The sequence below is a fragment of the Pongo abelii genome, chromosome 13 (genome assembly GCF_028885655.2).
Source record: "Pongo abelii isolate AG06213 chromosome 13, NHGRI_mPonAbe1-v2.0_pri, whole genome shotgun sequence".
In the NCBI taxonomy this organism is placed as follows: Eukaryota; Metazoa; Chordata; class Mammalia; order Primates; family Hominidae; genus Pongo; species Pongo abelii.
This window is the reverse complement of record NC_071998.2, coordinates 39,454,265-39,473,191: the sequence shown is the minus strand read 5'-3', so window position 1 is coordinate 39,473,191 and position 18,927 is coordinate 39,454,265. Positions and strand designations below refer to the sequence as shown.

The window sequence follows — 18,927 nt, the reverse complement described above, 5'->3', positions numbered from 1 at the left end:
GTAGCTTGTTTTGGGGGACTGGGTGTGAGGATGTTGAGCACACTTGTCTGAATGCAAAACCTCTCATTTACAGTGGTATGTGTGGATTTACATGTGTAGCACAGCTTTTCTCTATGACATAAAAAGAATTGGAGCTCAGACTAATTCAAAGAATGGGTAATGAACAAGACTTTGCACCATTCTTGGAAACTTACACACAAAAATACCTCCTTATACATATAAATCAATCTTGGGAAGCATATTGAACAAAGAAAGTTACAGAATATGAGACCCAGACTGAAAAAGAAACAAACTTCCCTAAATATCTCCAAGGGCTTATTTTGTTATCAGTATCAGTCTGCTATGAGAATAGCCAGCAACTTGCAAGAGGCACAGGTGATGGTGTCACAGGGCAAACCCCAAAACTGAGGTCCAGCCTGGGTGGGACCTCATGGGTTCTTGGCTTCATGCAGGAAGGAATTCAAGAGCTAGCTGACAGAGCAAAGTGAAAGCAAGTTTATTAAAGTAAAGGAATAAAAGGGTGGCTACTCCATAGGCAGGGCAGCCCTGAGGGCTGCTGGTTGGCTATTTTTGTGGTTATTTCTTGATCATATGCTAAACTAGGGGTAGATTATTCATGAGTTTTCCAGGAAAGGAATGGAGAATTCCTGGAATTGAGGATCCTCCCCTTTTCAGACCATATAGGGTAACTTCCAGACATTGCAATGGCATTTGTAAACTGTCATGGCACTGGTGGGAGTGTCTTTTAGTATGTGAATGTATTATAATTAGTGTATAATGAACAATAAGGACAACCAGAGGTTGCTTTCATTGCCATCTTGGTTTGACAGGATCTGGCTGGCTTCTTTCCAGCATCCTATTTTATTAGTGGGGTCTTATAAAACAAATTCCTGTCTCACTGGAATTTAGAGTGAGGAGAAGAAACCACCAATTCCCTGCTTGGAAGAGCTACCACTGTGGGTGCAAAGTAGGGAGCAAGCAGGTGGTCTCTGGAATGTCTTGCAGCTGGGAGTTCATGTGACATTCATGAAGCAAGCAACCCAGAAACAGTGGCAAAATTGCTTATGAACTAAACTGAAGCGCCATCACAGGACAGGGTGGAGGAGCCCTGAGCACCCCTGGGACAGCTCTGGGCACTGGAGGCAGGTGGGATGCAGCCCCTCACAGCCCCCATGGCCTCCTGCCTGGGGCTTCTCATCCTGTCCTCTTGTTTGCTTGCCGACTGCAGGTTCATCCCAGAGGCCTGGTCGGCCTGCACAGTCACCTGTGGTGTGGGGACCCAGGTGCGAATAGTCAGGTGCCAGGTGCTCCTGTCTTTCTCTCAGTCCGTGGCTGACCTGCCTGTTGACGAGTGTGAAGGGCCCAAGCCAGCATCCCAGCGTGCCTGTTATGCAGGGCCATGCAGCGGGGAAATTCCTGAGTTCAACCCAGACGAGACAGATGGGCTCTTTGGTGGCCTGCAGGATTTCGACGAGCTGTATGACTGGGAGTATGAGGGGTTCACCAAGTGCTCCGAGTCCTGTGGAGGAGGTAAGAAAGGGGGCTCTGGCTCAGATCCCCGCCATCTTCTTGCTCTTTTTCTCTCTCTTCTCTTCCTGCTGCAGCTGGATCATGTGACTGCCTCAAATCCAAGAATGATAAGCAGGAGGAGGAGGGGAGGCAGCCATTCTAAATGTGAAGCACACTGAATGAAACACAGATGTATTTGTCTCTTGGCTCCAGTGGCTCTCAGACTGTCAGCTGTGAGTGGCCAGTACAACAAATGCTTTGGCTTTTGGTTGTCATTCTGATGTCTTGCAACATATCATCGTGTATCTGGCTGAGAAACACAGTTGACACTGACCTGGCCGTGCTCTCAACATTGTTTTATTGATCTCTGCCCTTGCCTCAGTGCATGCCATGTGAACCAAGATCCAAGAACAAGTCGGAGTCCCTCCGATGTACTCAGCTGATTTCCCAAAGTAATATCTGTTTACATCTCGAGGAAGGGTGTCTAAAAGGTAATTGATACAGTGGTTACCTGGAGCTGGAAAGGAGTTTAAAGATCAAAGTCTGACCCCACCCCCATCTTACAGATGAGAAAACTAAGAATCAAAGAAACAAAGTGATTTGTTCAAGATCATACAGCTGGTGAGCGACAGAGCTGGGACTAGGACAAAGCTTTCCTTTCTCTGTCTAGAGTCTTTCCATCATACCACACTTCTTTAAGCAGCTAGAGAATTCTTGAAGCTTTCTCATTATGAATATCAGTTAACTCATGTTAAATGTTTCCACATATATCCATCTGGTTCTCCTTGGTGTGTTCTATGGTGATAGAACAGTAGATTCAGTGATTCTTTCAGATGTTATGAACAGGATTGTAGTGGCAGAGGAAGGCATTGAAATCAACAATTGATTCTTCAAGATTAAGATCTTTCTTCCCACTCTAAAAATACAGTAGATTCATATTGACACCATCTCGTATATCTACTCCCAAGAGAGATTTTAATGGATGAGGAAGCGCCAGGTGATTTCTTGCCAGATCTTTCTGTGGCTATTAGTAACCCCTTTGAGCATGTTGAGATTCTGTTTTCTTAGCAAAGATTCTTAATGATCTTTAAGCACTAAAAAAAAAAGCACTAAAATGATTTCCCAAAACTGTTTTCTAAACCATGACATTTTGGAAACTTTGAAAATGCATCTTTTGTCATGATTGAGAACGTAAGAATAAATGTGCCACACTGTTCACATGTAGTTGAAAAGGAATGAATAGTGGAACAAGTACTAGCAAAGAATCAATTTTCTCCAGCACGTCTTTTAGTAAGCGTTTAGTAGTCCTGACCTTGAGGTTCTTGTTTGTTTCCACATCTTCCAGTTTCAAACCCTGGAATTCTGAAGTGTTTTAATGGAGAGCCCTGGTATGTTAAAACCTAAGTTCTTCCAAATGATTCTGGAAGACAGTTTCCTGGAACTCAGTGAATGTAACTGTGTTCATATGGGACTCTTCACTCACTTTGAGAACGTCTTTTCTTTCACGCTTAATGAGAGAGAAGTGTTAAATAAGCTTTGGTGATCTCTGGAGCCTGGGCAGGAGCTGAGAGATCAGGTAGAAAGGCTGTTAGCCAGTGGCTACAGTTGCTTCTTTCCAACATAGCAGATGACTCAGCATTCAGATGGTTGTGCTTTCATCCCCAATTTCCATGATCACCTGAATTGAATGATCATTATTTCTAGTCTAAAACAAATGTGCTTTAAAAAATTATTTATGGTCTCTCAGTTATAGTTCTCAGTTACCAGTCAAGCCTGGAACTTTAGGAACAGATGGAAAAAATAGACGCAGTAATGGAATATCTAAATAACCAGATACCTTTTTCTTTAAGAGTCTAACCATTCTGCTGACCAACCAAGGGTATAAAATTCGAAGTGTCGAGTGTATGTGGAATGTATTTAATTTAAAATGTTTTTAGAAGATACTGATTTAGAAATAAGATTTGGATATTTGAGATACAACTGATCTCTACCTGTAGAAACTAAGAGTTTTTATATAACGTAAATTGTACGTCCTTTATATCCAAAGCAGGGTAAAGTTACTGAAATTTCTTAGGTCTTTAAATGTCAACAACTGAACATACTTACCTTCAGTTATGTCACTGTGCCAAGGTAATATATTTATGCCTAATAAGTTAGAGTCAAAAATTCCAAAGTGATGAAAATATGCTTGGGTTATATGGTCCATATGATGCCCATATGCACTAAAAAATTATTTTGGTATATAGGACGTGTATATTTTCAAGTCTTTGTTCGGCAGTAACATTTTACTGTATTATCAACTTTGATCTTTCACCAAAATGTAACCTACAAGGTTATATATATTTTTAATTATTTCTTCTGAAGCCAACCAAAAATGTGCAGGATTAACAAATAGATTTTAAATCAATTTTGGGTTGTAGAGCCAGTCAGGCTAATTTTATTGTTTTTGTAATCTCAAGAGATGAAATTGGATAGACACAAAGGTAACCTTTCACCTAGCAGAGGTAGCAACCAGAAGGAACTAGTTAGTAATTTAGTCTGTAGTTGGTGGCTGTGTTTCCCTGAGCTGTCATCAAATATCATGTAACAATTATACTATTCTGGGAGATATAAACACTGAAAATCCCATTTTCTGGAAGATCGAATGCGAGCCTAACCTGCGCAGATCTGTATCCTGTGTCCCACTATCACTTCCTTGTTAGATTTTAATTTCCCACATGTGAACTGATAGGTGTTATCAAGGAAAACAACTTTGAGCCTGATCAGCTTTATTGTATTGAACTTTGCTGTATTGAACTCCTAGACAGTAAAATCCACGTTAAAATCTAGCTGGGGGAATACTTGACATTGACTTCAGCAAAAATGGAAGATGAAGCCTTGTACCTGTTGTTCCCCTTTTCTTACAAGTCCTCTCTCCTTTTCGCTTCTTTCGAGAAAGGAAAACCCAGAATCATCAAGTACTGTGCTTAAACATGTTCTCTGTCGGTTTACAATGTCCTCCTAAGAGCATATATTAGCTCTTTTGGAAAGAGCACAAACTTGATGAGCTAACTTCTCACATCATGCCTGCCTCCCGTGGGCCAACTCTACTGTGAACTCCAAGGTGAAGCCCTCAGAGTTTTTCCCTCCTCCAGCTTCCCACACTCCCAGTTCCAGGGCGGCTCCGTCACTCCAGGTTCATGCTCCCCAGGCATCCCATTCCCACCTCCCCTCAGCCTCAATTGCATGCTGTGCTTAGAATGCCCTGCCGTTTAGCCATTGCATTTGTTCATCCTACAAAAATGTATTGAGTGTTGACCACAGGGCTGGCCCCAGATACTCCTTAATTATGACAGAACTTCTGTCCTTAGTTTCACCCACCACGCTGGGCTCCACCTAAGAAGGATGAGGCAACTGGTCCCTGTGATAACAGAGATTTAACGCACAGCATTGGGGAGGCCTAGAGCCTTGTTTTAGAATACTTAGGATTAGAATGTAGTAACTCTGGAATGCTTCTTAGTCTCAGCACTTCATCACCCCATGGGTTATTTTAATCTTTCAGCTATGATTATTGGTTTGGGGTTATGTAAATTTGTGTTTGACACACCTAAGAGAGGAGATTCTTGGTGTCTTTCTAGAAATGTAGCCCTTGCTTTCCCCATTCCTTGCAGTCTTAGAAGGGCCTAAGTTCTTTTTTTTTTTTTTACAAAATTGAACTATTTTAATTAAGGCTTTTAGTTTACATTTGGCCACCTCAAAGTAGTTGTAACATTAGGCTGGTCAATTTATTTTTTTATTTTTATTTTTTTATTATTATTATACTTTAAGTTTTAGGGTACATGTGCACAATGTGCAGGTTAGTTACATATGTATACATGTGCCATGCTGGTGTGCTGCACCCATTAACTCGTCATTTAGCATTAGGTATATCTCCCAATGCTATCCCTCCCCCCTCCCCCCACCCCACAACAGTCCCCAGAGTGTGATGTTCCCCTTCCTGTGTCCATGTGTTCTCATTGTTCAATTCCCACCTATGAGTGAGAACATGCGGTGTTTGGTTTTTTGTTCTTGCGATAGTTTACTGAGAATGATGATTTCCAATTTCATCCATGTCCCTACAAAGGACATGAACTCATCATTTTTTATGGCTGCATAGTATTCCATGGTGTATATGTACCACACTTTCTTAATCCAGTCTATCATTGTTGGACATTCGGGTTGGTTCCAAGTCTTTGCTATTGTGAATAGTGCCACAATAAACATACGTGTGCATGTGTCTTTATAGCAGCATGATTTATAGTCCTTTGGGTATATACCCAGTAATGGGATGGCTGGGTCAAATGGTATTTCTAGTTCTAGATCCCTGAGGAATCGCCACACTGACTTCCACAAGGGTTGAACTAGTTTACAGTCCCACCAACAGTGTAAAAGTGTTCCTATTTCTCCACATCCTCTCCAGCACCTGTTGTTGCCTGACTTTTTAATGATTGCCATTCTAACTGGTGTGAGATGGTATCTCATTGTGGTTTTGATTTGCATTTCTCTGATGGCCAGTGATGGTGAGTATTTTTTCATGTGTTTTTTGCCTGCATAAATGTCTTCTTCTGAGAAGTGTCTGTTCATGTCCTTCGCCCACTTTTTGATGGGGTTGTTTGTTTTTTTCTTGTAAATTTGTTGGAGTTCATTGTAGATTCTGGATAGATAATAAGAGCTATCTATGACAAACCCACAGCCAATATCATACTGAATGGGCAAAAACTGGAAGCATTCCCTTTGAAAACTGGCACAAGACAGGGATGCCCTCTCTCACCACTCCTATTCAACATAGTGTTGGAAGTTCTGGCCAGGGCAATTAGGCAGGAGAAGGAAATCAAGGGTATTCAATTAGGAAAAGAGGAAGTCAAATTGTCGCTGTTTGCAGATGACATGATTGTATATCTAGAAAACCCCATCGTCTCAGCCCAAAATCTCCTTAAGCTGATAAGCAACTTCAGCAAAGTCTCAGGATACAAAATCAATGTACAAAAATCACAAGCATTCTTATACGCCAATAACAGACAAACAGAGAGCCAAATCATGGTGAACTCCCATTCACAATTGCTTCAAAGAGAATAAAATACCTAGGAATGCAACTTACAAGGGACGTGAAGGACCTCTTCAAGGAGAACTACAAACCACTGCTCAATGAAATAAAAGAGGATACAAACAAACGGAAGAACATTCCATGCTCATGGGTAGGAAGAATCAATATCGTGAAAATGGCCATACTGCCCAAGGTAATTTATAGATTCAATGCCATCCCCATCAAGCTACCAATGACTTTCTTCACAGAATTGGAAAAAACTACTTTAAAGTTCATATGGAACCAAAAAAGAGCCCACATCGCCAAGTCAATCCTAAGCCAAAAAAACAAAGCTGGAGGCATCACGCTACCTGACTTCAAACTATACTACAAGGCTACAGTAACCAAAACAGCATGGTACTGGTACCAAAACAGACGTATAGATCAATGGAACAGAACAGAGCCCTCAGAAATAACACCGCATATGTACAACTATCTGATCTTTGACAAACCTGAGAAAAACTAGCAATGGGGAAAGGATCCCCTATTTAATAAATGGTGCTGGGAAAACTGGCTAGCCATATGTAGAAAGCTGAAACTGGATCCCTTCCTTACACCTTATACAAAAATTAATTCAAGATGGATTAAAGACTTAAACCTTAGACCTAAAACCATAAAAACCCTAGAAGAAAACCTAGGCATTACCATTCAGGACATAGGCATGGGCAAGGACTTCATGTCTAAAACACCAAAAGCAATGGCAACAAAAGCCAAAATTGACAAATGGGATCTAATTAAACTAAAGAGCTTCTGCATAGCAAAAGAAACTACCATCAGAGTGAACAGGCAACCTACAAAATGGGAGAAAATTTTTGCAACCTACTCATCTGACAAAGGGCTAATATCCAGGTTGGTCAACTTAAATACTGTGGCCCCCTGTTGGATAGACACAATCTTTACATCCAAACGTTAGTGCATACAAAGCAACACGGCATTGTTAAACAAAACAGCAATAGTTACTGCATATTAGGCCTTATGACCAATTACATATGATTAAAATTACTTCCCACATTCACACCCACAGTACTCGTCCACCATTTAAAATCTCAACCAAAATGTTACATATATGAAACAATCACTAACAGGCAAAAATACTAAACCTGTATATTTGGTATTGCAAATACACTTATGCATGAGCAAGGAAGCAATTCACAGTGATAATCTACAGCTGCAGAAGCCTGAAAATGATTTACAAAAATTGTTAAATCATTAAAAAATTGTTTGAAAATATACACTTCTTGTTGTAGGCACCCACTGTATACATGACTATAAACATTGTTCCTTATGTAAACAGAAAAGGAAACATATAATAAGAAATTTGAAAAGTCTGGACATTTCCTTCCCAACAAATATTAAAGGCAATGTATTTAAGACATTATACTGAAAGGACTATCATATTTTAAAGACAAGATCACTGTCTCCATAGGTTTTTTAAAAAATTTTTAAAACTATACAGCTGTATTAATCAAAGCACTTATTTTCTACAGTAATAATGACCTTAAACTTCTTTAAAAAAAATTACAATAAACTACAAGTATCAAAGAAGCAAAGTTATCTAGAGTAGTCTACATAGGAGCTCTTTGGACTTTCTTTTATTATGCTAAAATAGTGGTGCTTTTAGGATTTACATTATCGTACTCTCCAATACAAAGTATGAGGCAGGGTTAGAGTATACAGTACACCATTGTCATACATGTACAACATCAGTGGATGAAGAATGCCTCTTAGCAGTAATACTGGATGTAGTCTCTGCTTCCACCAGCTGCATACTCTAGGACTATTATATAAGTAAAAATCTCTCTTGTGATACTGGAAAGTGATTAGAATGTGCAAACTGATATAGTAGCTTTCATATGCTCTTAAAGGGTACCACCACAGGAAAGTCTATTTAAGATGTTGGTAGGTTTAACAAAGTTGGAATGCTGGCACTGTTGAATTGGACAATGGTTCTTCAGACATGACTCAGAGCTGCAATGCACTTAGTACATTAAAGCAGCTGACATGATGACTTTTTGCGAGCCTTCCCAGGCACTGGAGTTTTTCTGTTAATCTGCCGCACCAGGTCATAAAAGATCTCATTAACATTTATTTTTGATTTTGTAGAAGAATCTAAGAATGCACAGTTGTTCCATTGTCTTGCTAGATTTTTGACCTTGTTCCTTCCCTACAACTCTTTCATCTTCCAAGTCATACTTATTACCAACAAGAATCATTGGAACATCATCAGTGTCTTTAACTCGAAGAATCTGTTCTCTCAAGTCTTGCAAATCATTAAATGTGGACTGTGCTGTGATGGAATAAACTAATGCAAAGCCTTGTCCATTTCTCATGTACAAATCCCTCCTTGCTATAAATTGTTCCGTTCCTGCAGTATCCAAGATTGCAAGCATACACTGTTGTGCATCTACTTCAACTTGCTTTCTATAAGAATCTTCTATCATAGGACATATTTTTCAACAAAAATTCCTTGAACAAATTGTACGTTCAAAGCAGACTTTCCAGCACCTCCTAGGCCAAGAATGACTAGCTTATACTCATGCATGATGCAAACTTGTCAAAACCTAGTGCCTCTCACGCTGTCACCGGGTTCCCACAGCCAGTGTCACCCCCCACACTCCCTCCGGGTTGCTACTCTTGGCACCACAGCAGTCCTGCCGCTGCCACCGCTGCTCCAGCTGGTTTACACACCTGACTCTGGGCGAGGTTTGGCATTGTCCAGAAGGGCCTAAGTTCTATCAAGAAGGAGTTCACAAAGTGGAAACACAGGTCACATCATTTACCCACCTTCACACACACACCTGATCCAGTCACTTTCAAGTAAAACATGTGACAAGCCCATGGTCACTTCCTGCCTCAGGATCATTGACCCAATTTCATAAGGTTTTCAACAGCTGAGTAAAGGCAAAATATGTTTTATTTTAAAGTCTCATTTAGAATCTCTTGAATACTACCAAACAGGTAAATGAGTTAAAATTTTAATTTCTAAAATAACCACAGCTCTAGATTCTGTATGGGATAGAAAGCTACATCCAGTGACTTCTCAACACTACGTTAATAATACTAGACTATTCCAGTGGGAAGTATCAGTGATTATATCAACAGTTTCTTATGAAGTGTTTGGCTGTGTCATCATACCATGAATTTCAAATGGCTTATCCCAGCTACAACCAAGAGAACACCCTGCAGTCAGCATTACAGAACATGATGGAATAATTTGAATGTGTAATAGAAATCTCAAATGCTCCACCCTGAACTGGCCATGATATATTTGAATTAAATTTTGAAGCTCATAAACAATTTAGAAAAAAGAAAATATAAAGATACCATCACAGCCACAGGGTAAATATTGTGATTCTTTTTTTATTTTTATTTTTATTTATTTATTTTTGAGGCGGAATTTTGCTTTTCTAACCCAGGCTGGAGTGCAATGGTGTGATCTCAGCTCACTGCAGCCTTCACCTCCCTGCAGCCTTCACCTCCCAGGTTTAAGCAATTCTCCTACCTCGGTTTCCCAAGTAGCTGGGATTACAGGTGTGCACCACCATAGCCGGCTAATTTTGTATTTTTAGTAGAGACAGGATTTCACCATTTTGGCCAGGCTGGTCTTGAACTCCTGACTTCAGGTCATCTGCCCACCCTGGCCTCCCAAAGTGTTGGGATTACAGGCATGAGCCACTGTGCCTGGCTTTGTGGTTCATTTTTTTAAAAAAATGTTTAATTTCTCAGACTCACAAAGAAGAAAGGTGATTTGGACTCCAGTTGAGTCACTTTTTAAATGATGGTCTTCCTAACTGGGCTAGATCAATGTCACATCAACCTAGGAAGTATTAACTGATGATTGAGCTGATGACTTCTTAGAGAAACACAGCATATGTAGGAGGAGAGCAGCATGATGGGTCAACTGTACTATACTAGGTAGTATCTGATGAAGCAATGCAGAAAATAAAGAAAGGCAATATGTGTATATTTATATATATTGCTAATTACATGGATAGTCCCAGACTCTGCTATAACTATATATAAATGTCCAGCTGTAGATAGGTATCTTTAAATGTAAGTATCTTTATATACACAGCTATGTATGGCTGAAGGCAAATTAGTGAGAATGTCCTGTCTGGCCTCTTCACTCAAACTGAACTCTGCTGAAATGATTCCAGACAAATGCCTAGGTTATTCCTAAAGATCTCCAGGGAAGCAGATATGACAGCCTCTTAATATTTTTAAATATTAAGTCTATCAGTCAGTACTAAGGGCACAGCCATCCTCAGCTTTACCATTTACAACTGTATGAACTTAAGCAGGTCTTTTCACCCTTCCCAGCCTGTTTTCTTATCTGTAAAATGGGGATAAAAATAGTGCTTACTTTGTGCAGTTGTTGAGAGGACTGAATGATGTATGCCAAGCTCTTAGCCTTGGTACCTGGTTAATAATGGGCATCCTGTAAATGTTAGCTATTGTTATTATGACTGGCCATCAAAATGAAATGTCTGGTCATTACATTGCTCATTTAAATGTCTCCACAAGGGACCAGGTGCAATGGCTCACGCCTGTAATCCCAGCACTTTTGGAAGCCGAGGTGGGCAGATTACTTGAGGTCAGGAGTTCGAGACCAGACTGACCAGCATGGTGAAACCCCATCTCTACTAAAAATACAAAAATTAGCCAGCCATGGTGGCACATGCCTGTAATCCCAGCTACTCGGGAGGCTGAGGCAGGAGAATCACTTGAACCCAGGAGGCAGAGGTTGCAGTGAGCTGAGTGCCACTACACTCCAGCCTGGGCAAGATTCTGTCTTGAAAAAAATTTTTAAATAAAATAAAAATAAGTGTCTCCCCAAGGGCCCTGCAGACCACCTTGGAGAACTTCCCAGTAACCTCGTGCCAGTCACTGCTCAAACTCCTGTTTCACTAGCTCTGAGTCAGGGCCTGCGGGTGTCAGTGGGAAGGTTGTTTTTCATGGCTGTGGTTATTATGCATCTTAGTCTCTTTCTTTGTTCCAAATTCCAAGGCTGCCCTAGGTCACAAAAGAAATGAACCCCAGAATCAGAAGGCAAACAGCAAAGACTGGAGTCCTAGATTCAAGACCTCAAGAGACCAGCAGTTTACAGAATTCTGGATATAAAACATGGCCTTGGGCCTCCCTTCCAAATACAACGATCTCCTTTCAATTAAAATATAAGATGTGAAGGTCTTGGGCCCCTTTTTTGTCACCCAGTGCTCCTTGTTCATTGAATTATCACGTTCCAGCATTGGTGGCATTAGCCTCGTGGCATTTTTTTAAGCATTTCAAGAGTCTAGGTAGCAGCCTCTCTTCTGTGGGGGAGTCGCCCTCCTCAAGGAGCATGCTCACAGAGGCAACTAGCTTATGAATACTTTCTCCCAGCTCAAGTGATGCTTGACAAGATTGGCAGTCCTGGACTTTAAACTGCCATCTCTGACATGCAGCGAGAGTCCTACAGATCACAGGGACCTCCCACCAGCTGCCTTGTCTACACTTCATCACCCCCCACACACATCCACTTTGCACTCTGGCCTGACCATGTGATTTGTACACAGGTGTCCAGGAGGCTGTGGTGAGCTGCTTGAACAAACAGACTCGGGAGCCTGCTGAGGAGAACCTGTGCGTGACCAGCCGCCGGCCCCCACAGCTCCTGAAATCCTGCAATTTGGATCCCTGCCCAGCAAGGTAAGGGATGTGTGGCCTGCCCTGCTGTCCAGGGTCACGTACAGAACTAGGTGCATCTTTCAGTGGGCAAACACTTGTTTGTTACTCAGTGTTTTGAAAACCAATTAGCATCAGTTCAAACTTTTAGTCAAATCCATCTAAGTTTAATTGAAACCAGGGCTTTGGAATTCCAGCCCAATCAATGGTCATGCCAGAATCTAGAAGATACCGTGCATTCACTTGAGCCTGTGGCATGGCTGGTATGTGTGCATGCCACGCAGTTGCTTTCCCCTAAAGGGAACATGAGGTGACCACAGACTTCATGGGCTCTGCCACCTTTTAGCCTGTGTCCTAAGCACTCACACCATAGTAGTGAACTGGTCTGTGAATTGCAGAATATAAGGGCCTGAAGCAACTGGGTGGTGTAATTGATTCACTGTGAAATCTGTATGCACACAGCATGCAGATTCATTATAGCATGTTCTGGGGGTGTGTGTGTGTCATTCCACATGCATAAAATCAATTAGAGCATTTCATTGTTCAGCGCTGCCTGGGTCTCATTATTAGCCAACACTGAGTCACAGCCTTGATTGAATTAATCAATCCAATCACTGCTTCAGTCCCTACAATTTTATGGTGTCTTGAGAAACTTGCCTTCTAGATACTTCTTTTTGAGCAAATCTCATCTATGGGTTTGGAAGGGAGACATTTAAGAACCAAATCCAGACTTTCAAATCTGCTGATGGAATGAAGAAATGTTGCTGAATAGGGTCAGATCCTAGATAAAAGGGGGAATGCTGATTTTGAATGATAGTTTTTCTCTTTCTGCAAAGTGTGTCATGTAAGAAGTAATTAATACCTGTATTGCTGTCAGGCATTAACAATAGTTTGCTGGTCACGATGATGCACTGCTTGTATTATTTCCCAGCTGGCTAGATTCCTTTCTTTGGGACTTGGAGGGTACAGATCATAGTCCTCCTCCAATCAGATGGAGGCACATCCCGTGGTGACACTCCTCCTGCTAGTCACCAGAGTTGTTCTGTATGATGATCTGAATGGTGGACCAGGGCATTCCCCTCTTCAAATACAGAAGTAAAGAGGGCAACTCATGCCATATTCTCCAAGGCAACCATAAAATCAGTCAGCCACTGCTTTGGAGAAGCACCCCACCCATGAGAACAGCAGTCAACAAGATAGAGTCAAAGTCAGGTCCCGTACATGAAATCCTGAGTAACCTTGTTTTCTATCCCTGCCCCACCTGGTTCCACATTTCTGTCCTAACTTCGCAGCTCTCTAGTTGTTGAGCCTAAATGTGTGGGCAAAGGGCACCAACTTTTCTATCTGACTACAGTCCTGTCATCTAGGAAGTAGCAGTATCGATTCAGCATGGAAAGCCTGCAAGGTTCTTTGTTAGGCAACCAAGAGGCCTGGCTTCTCATCCTGCTGTCACCAACTAGCTCTGTGGCCTAGGGCGAGGTGTCTGCCCTTTATGTTTCCACATCTGCAAAGTGAATTGGTTGTACCTGATGATCTGAGGTCCCAAGACTTGCTCACATGTCCCATGATTCTTTATTTTGTAGGCGGAAGCATTAAACAGCTACTCCTGCTGCTGTGTGCTAATCATTCCTGTAATTTCTGTTCTGCTTATTTGCCATTATTTGAAAAACATGCAAAAGGGTCTTTCTAACCACATTCCTGTGTTGTAACAACACCCAAATGCTGAGGCAGTGCCGAGGAGTCAGTGCCTGGGACTTGCCTAAAACTGCTGGGACTCGTGGTCCCTAAACCCTTCTTTGAGCACCAAAACGAATAGGACATGAGATGTTACTTCTCATTCTCAAAGTACTAACTATGGTTAAGTTACAAAAGGTTAGGTTATCCTGTGACCCTTTTGTTGACTCACAGACAAGAACTGTTGTTGAGCTTAATATTGCTGCATTTGCTCCAGATAAACTCAATTCTCTGATTTCCCACCAGCCAACTGTCAAGCCAACAGGCAAGACCTCTCACTGGGCACAGCCAGGAGTTTCTTGGGTCAACCATACACATTTAAACATTTGTAGAAGGTTGCTAATTGCAACAATAAAGGGGACCAAGTATAATGGCCTAATCTCATCCAAGAGTCAAAATAGATTTTCCCCCTAAAAATAATAAATGTATAGAGGTGCCTTTCCTGTGGAATATCTCACTCTGATGTCGGAGAAAAATCTCTCCTTCCCTTCTCTTGGTGTTCAATGTATACAGAAGATAAAACGTGTTTGGTAGGAGCATAATAGTGTGTTGTTTTCCCACACAACCCACAACCTCTGTTCTGTTGGGAGCAATTTAGATCTTTAATTCACAATTCTTACTCCACATGGTTCAGCGTTCCCTGTACGTTTTTGTGTGTCTTCTGATGGGATGCAAGTTTCTAGACCGTGTCCTTTGGGGTCTTGGTCTGTGCTGCTATGCATGTGTTTAAAAAAATACCATAGCATTTTCAGTGGGACATAACAAAATGACATTTCAAGTCTTAGTCACTGGGCCTCTGTCTCTGAGAGGTCACCCCCTGGTTAAGATAAATAGCTTTCCCAGGCAGTTGTTAGTCCCACTGAACACCAGTTAGGAAGCCACTTTTTTTCTTGTATGTAGTCAGAATTATCAGATCACATGGAGAATACCAAAGGCCCTAGAGGGCAAGTCCAATCTGTTTAGCCAGGCTTTCTAAGATTAAACTTGGCTTCTCTTTACTCTGTGTGATGGCAGGGATTGTTTCAGAAGCACATGTCTAACTTTCACCAGGTTTAGGCAAGTACATCCTCATACCTGGTTATTCACAACAGGAAGATATTTTCTCAAGCTGGAGGTATTCTGACTGTTCCAATTTGTGTGTTTGTGTGCATGTAGTGCCTACATTTTTTAGAACACTTTTTTAAAATAGTCATTTTCTGTTAGAAGAGTACTAGATTTTAGAGTTCTTGCTATCAGCTTTCTGTCTGAATCCTCCTTTCTATGTTTCTGACACCTAGTATAATGTTTGACACATAGCAGATGCTTATTAAGTGTTTATTATATAAATGAGTATGAAGGACCAGGGCCAAATTTATAGGTAGCAATGTTTGGACCATATTATCAATGACAACTGGGAAGACCTCAGTGCTTTCCCTCCTCTGCATCCTCCTTATCCCTTCTCTCCCACCTTCCAGATGCTGTTGATCCTTTCCTTAAGCTTAAGGATTTAAATGCCAACTTAAAACATAAATAGCCTCAGGATTAAACCTTTTTTTTTTCTTTTGAGGCAGAGTCTCGCTCTGTTGCCCAGGCTGGACTGCAGTGGTGAGATCTCAGCTCACTGCAAGCTCCGCCTCCTGGGTTTACACCATTCTCCTGCTTCAGCCTCCCAAGTAGCTGGAACTACAGGCGCCCACCACCATGCCTGGCTAATATTTTGTATTTTTAGTAGGGACGGGGTTTCACCATGTTAGCTAGGATGGTCTCGATCTCCTGACCTCGTGATCTGCCCACCTCGGCCTCCCAAAGTGCTGGGATCACAGGCGTGAGCCACCATGCCTGGCCAGGATTGAACCTTTTATGTTATCGTGCATGTATGGCAAAGTATCCCCCAAGTAAGGATACAAGGACAAGCTTTAATAGAAAAGAGAGGGACAGGTGGAGGTTAAGTAAGTTATAGGCATTACCCAGGGAGGAGTTTGATTGTCGGGAAAGATGGAAAGTAGTATATGGAAGACAGATGTTAATCCCTTCACAACTTTGCCTAAGATTAACCATAAGAAGTTAGGACCATTTTTGCTTGTGAGCTGCCAGTGAGAATTTTCCATCAAAGTTAATGAGTAATTTGTGTGTCTAAAAGCCATATCATCCACCCAGTCCTTCAGTGGTGAAACCAGCTCAAGGGAGAAATACCGAAAAAGGACCTAAGATCAGTCATTAAAAAAGAAATCAGCCTCCTATTCCTAATAAGGAGGTTTTCTGTGTTATAATTATACAAGGAATACATGAATATTCTCATTCTTTAAAACTCAAGCACAGCAGAATAAAAAAAAAAGAAAGGTATACCTTCCCCTTTCACCACCATCTTCTTCAGTTCTAGTTCCTTCTTATACCCAGAGATAACCATTGTTAATGCTTTGCTACATACACTTCCAGATATTTTTCTATGAATTTACATACATATAAGAAGATATACAAACAGATAAAGCTTTTTCCCTTTGTAAATGGGATTTTATTTTGTATATTGTTGGGAAACTTGATTTTGTCATTTAATATTATGCACTAAAAATCTTTTACATCCCTGAGACTCCAAAATAAAAGAACCAGCACATTGATTTAGACCTACTCTGTCACTTTCAGCTATCTCACCTTCAAAAGGCCATACACCTTCATTATATTCTCTTTTCATTTTCAAACTTGTGCTTCTAGTTTAAAAGAAAACGTGATTTTTAAAAATTCAGGACTTAAATTTTATTAGATGTTTTTATTTAACTAAAGTCTTAATAATTAAGCTTTGGTCTGGGCGTGGTAGCTCACACCTGTAATCCCAGTACTTTGGGAGGCCAAGGCAGATGGATTGCTTAAGATCAGGAGTTCAAGACCAGCCTGGACAACATGGCAAAACCCTATCTCTATAAAAAAATACAAAAATTAACTGGGTGTATGTTGGTTGAGGGGGGTGCCTGTAGTCGTAGCTACTTGGGAGGCTAGAGTGGGAGGATCACTGAACCCAGGGAGGTCAAGGCTGCAGTGAGCTGTGATCACACCACTACACTCCAGCCTGGGTTACAGAGTGAGACCCTGTCTCCAAAAAAAAAAAATAAGCTTTAGCTACTATCTCCCTGGTTTACAATAGCAATGATATGAGCAGCCCAAGGAAAAGCAGAAAGTACTGCCTTTAAAAAAAAAAAAAATGTATGACTGTTATTAATTATAGCATTTGATAGCCTGACCAGTGTGTGTTGAAAAGATTTAGTAAACGTATGTGGAGGAGGGGAATTAAGTAAGCAATGAAAGCCAGATGCTGAAAATGAAGGAAATTCCAAGCAATTTCTGCAGCTTTGTTCTAACATACTTTTTAAACTAAACTTTTATTTCTATGCAACAGAGAACAGCTGAGTGGTACAGAATAGATAAACAGGGAAGGGAGAAAAAGCTCATAATTCCAGGAACAGTACTTGGTTTCTGCCCTCCCCCTGCCCCAGCCCCAGTCTCTTTTCTCAGACCTAGGATGGTTTTTAGAAACGAAGCTTGAGAATCCCTGTTTGAAAGGAGAGAGTTAAGAAACACGTCTGAAAGGTCACAGAGTCTTCTCTTTAAAAGCATACTTCAGAATGCCTATTTTATTATACACTAACAAAATCCATGTATACTAGCAGCAAATGATATCCAATTTCCAATTTCCAATTTTCTTTTCTATTAGCTTACAATGGCTAGAGCAGAAGGTGCTGCCTTTTAACACAATCATATTTTAATTTATTTGACGGAGCTTTCAAAGCTTTGCAGGCTCTTCCCCTCTGACAACTTGTTTTAAAGGTTACTGTTTCAACATGCTCTTGAAATATTGGTTTATCTTCTGCTGTACTCCTAAATTTCCATATGCTGCCTTTTGGCTCTGTCCACACTAGCTTTTAAGTGCTTAAAGCAAAAGTACACCAGAGCTCACTGGCATCCACAGAAATTGAGTCCATATCCAGGCACCTTTGAAGAATTAATGCTGTTACTACTGTCATCCCCCTTGGTAAATTCAGATGTATCTTATACTGTCTCTCTGTTTTCTTCCATTGATGGATAGGAATCTGCCATAGCCTGTTCCTTAATAGTTGGCCCTGACTGGGCCAGTGGGAGTCTCTTTTGTTTCTCTAGTGGGACTGTATTGGCCCAGTGATCACAAATGTCCCCAGCAGCATTTTGACATCAACAAGGGTAAAGGTCATATGTTCATTTGCCTCAGGGCTAAAATCTTCATTTTTCCTAGATATTCTTTTCCATGTGTGACCATGGAAAGGAATATCTTTACATCACCTGTTACATCAATCTTGAATCTGTGAGAAATGAGCTTTGATGATATTAGAAATCACTTTGCAGCTGGGCACAGTGGCTCATGCCTGTAATCCCGGCACTTTGGGAGGCCGAGGTGGGTGGATCATCTGAGATCAGGAGTTTGAGACCAGCCTGGCCAACGTGGCGAAAACCCGTCTCTACTAAAAATGCAAAAATTGGCCGGGTGTGGTGGTGTGCCCCTGTAACCCCAGCTACTCGGGAGGCTGAGGTAGGAGAGCCACTTGAACCCAGGAGGAGGAGGTTACAGTGAGCCAAGATCATGCCATTGCACTCCAGCCTGGGCAACAGAGTGAGACTCTGTCTCAAAAATAAATAAATAAATAAATAAATAAATACATAAATAAATAGGACAATTGCCTTGCATGCATATATTTAGTTGCTGCATGAGTTTGGGGTAAAAATCAAGGGGTTAGATCTACCTCCCCGTCATGTCACCTGAAAGCATATATGATATGACTCATTCTAAAGAGACAGAAACATCAGCATTAGGAAAATCCATGCAGTTACATCCTGAGAGGGAAGCTTTTCTGGTTTCTTAACATCTGTGTGATCGGACAGCACTTTAGACCACATAATTCTGCCTAGACTCTGGGAAATGT

At 41.2% G+C, this 18,927-nt stretch overlaps 1 protein-coding gene and 1 pseudogene across 9 annotated transcripts in view; one reads left to right on the top strand and one right to left on the bottom strand.

Moving 5' to 3' along the window:
* Window positions 1-18,927, top strand: part of ADAMTSL1 (ADAMTS like 1) — a 1,026,435-nt gene that overhangs the window by 812,627 nt on the left and 194,881 nt on the right. For all 9 annotated transcript variants that reach the window (XM_054521046.2, XM_054521045.2, XM_063713990.1 and 6 more), the window contains 2 exons: window positions 1,229-1,530; window positions 12,166-12,295. In XM_054521046.2, coding sequence (XP_054377021.2) covers window positions 1,229-1,530; window positions 12,166-12,295 — 432 coding nt within the window. The remainder of the gene's footprint in view (window positions 1-1,228; window positions 1,531-12,165; window positions 12,296-18,927) is intronic.
* LOC100446859 (ras-related protein Rap-1b-like) lies at window positions 8,172-9,152 on the bottom strand (annotated as a pseudogene).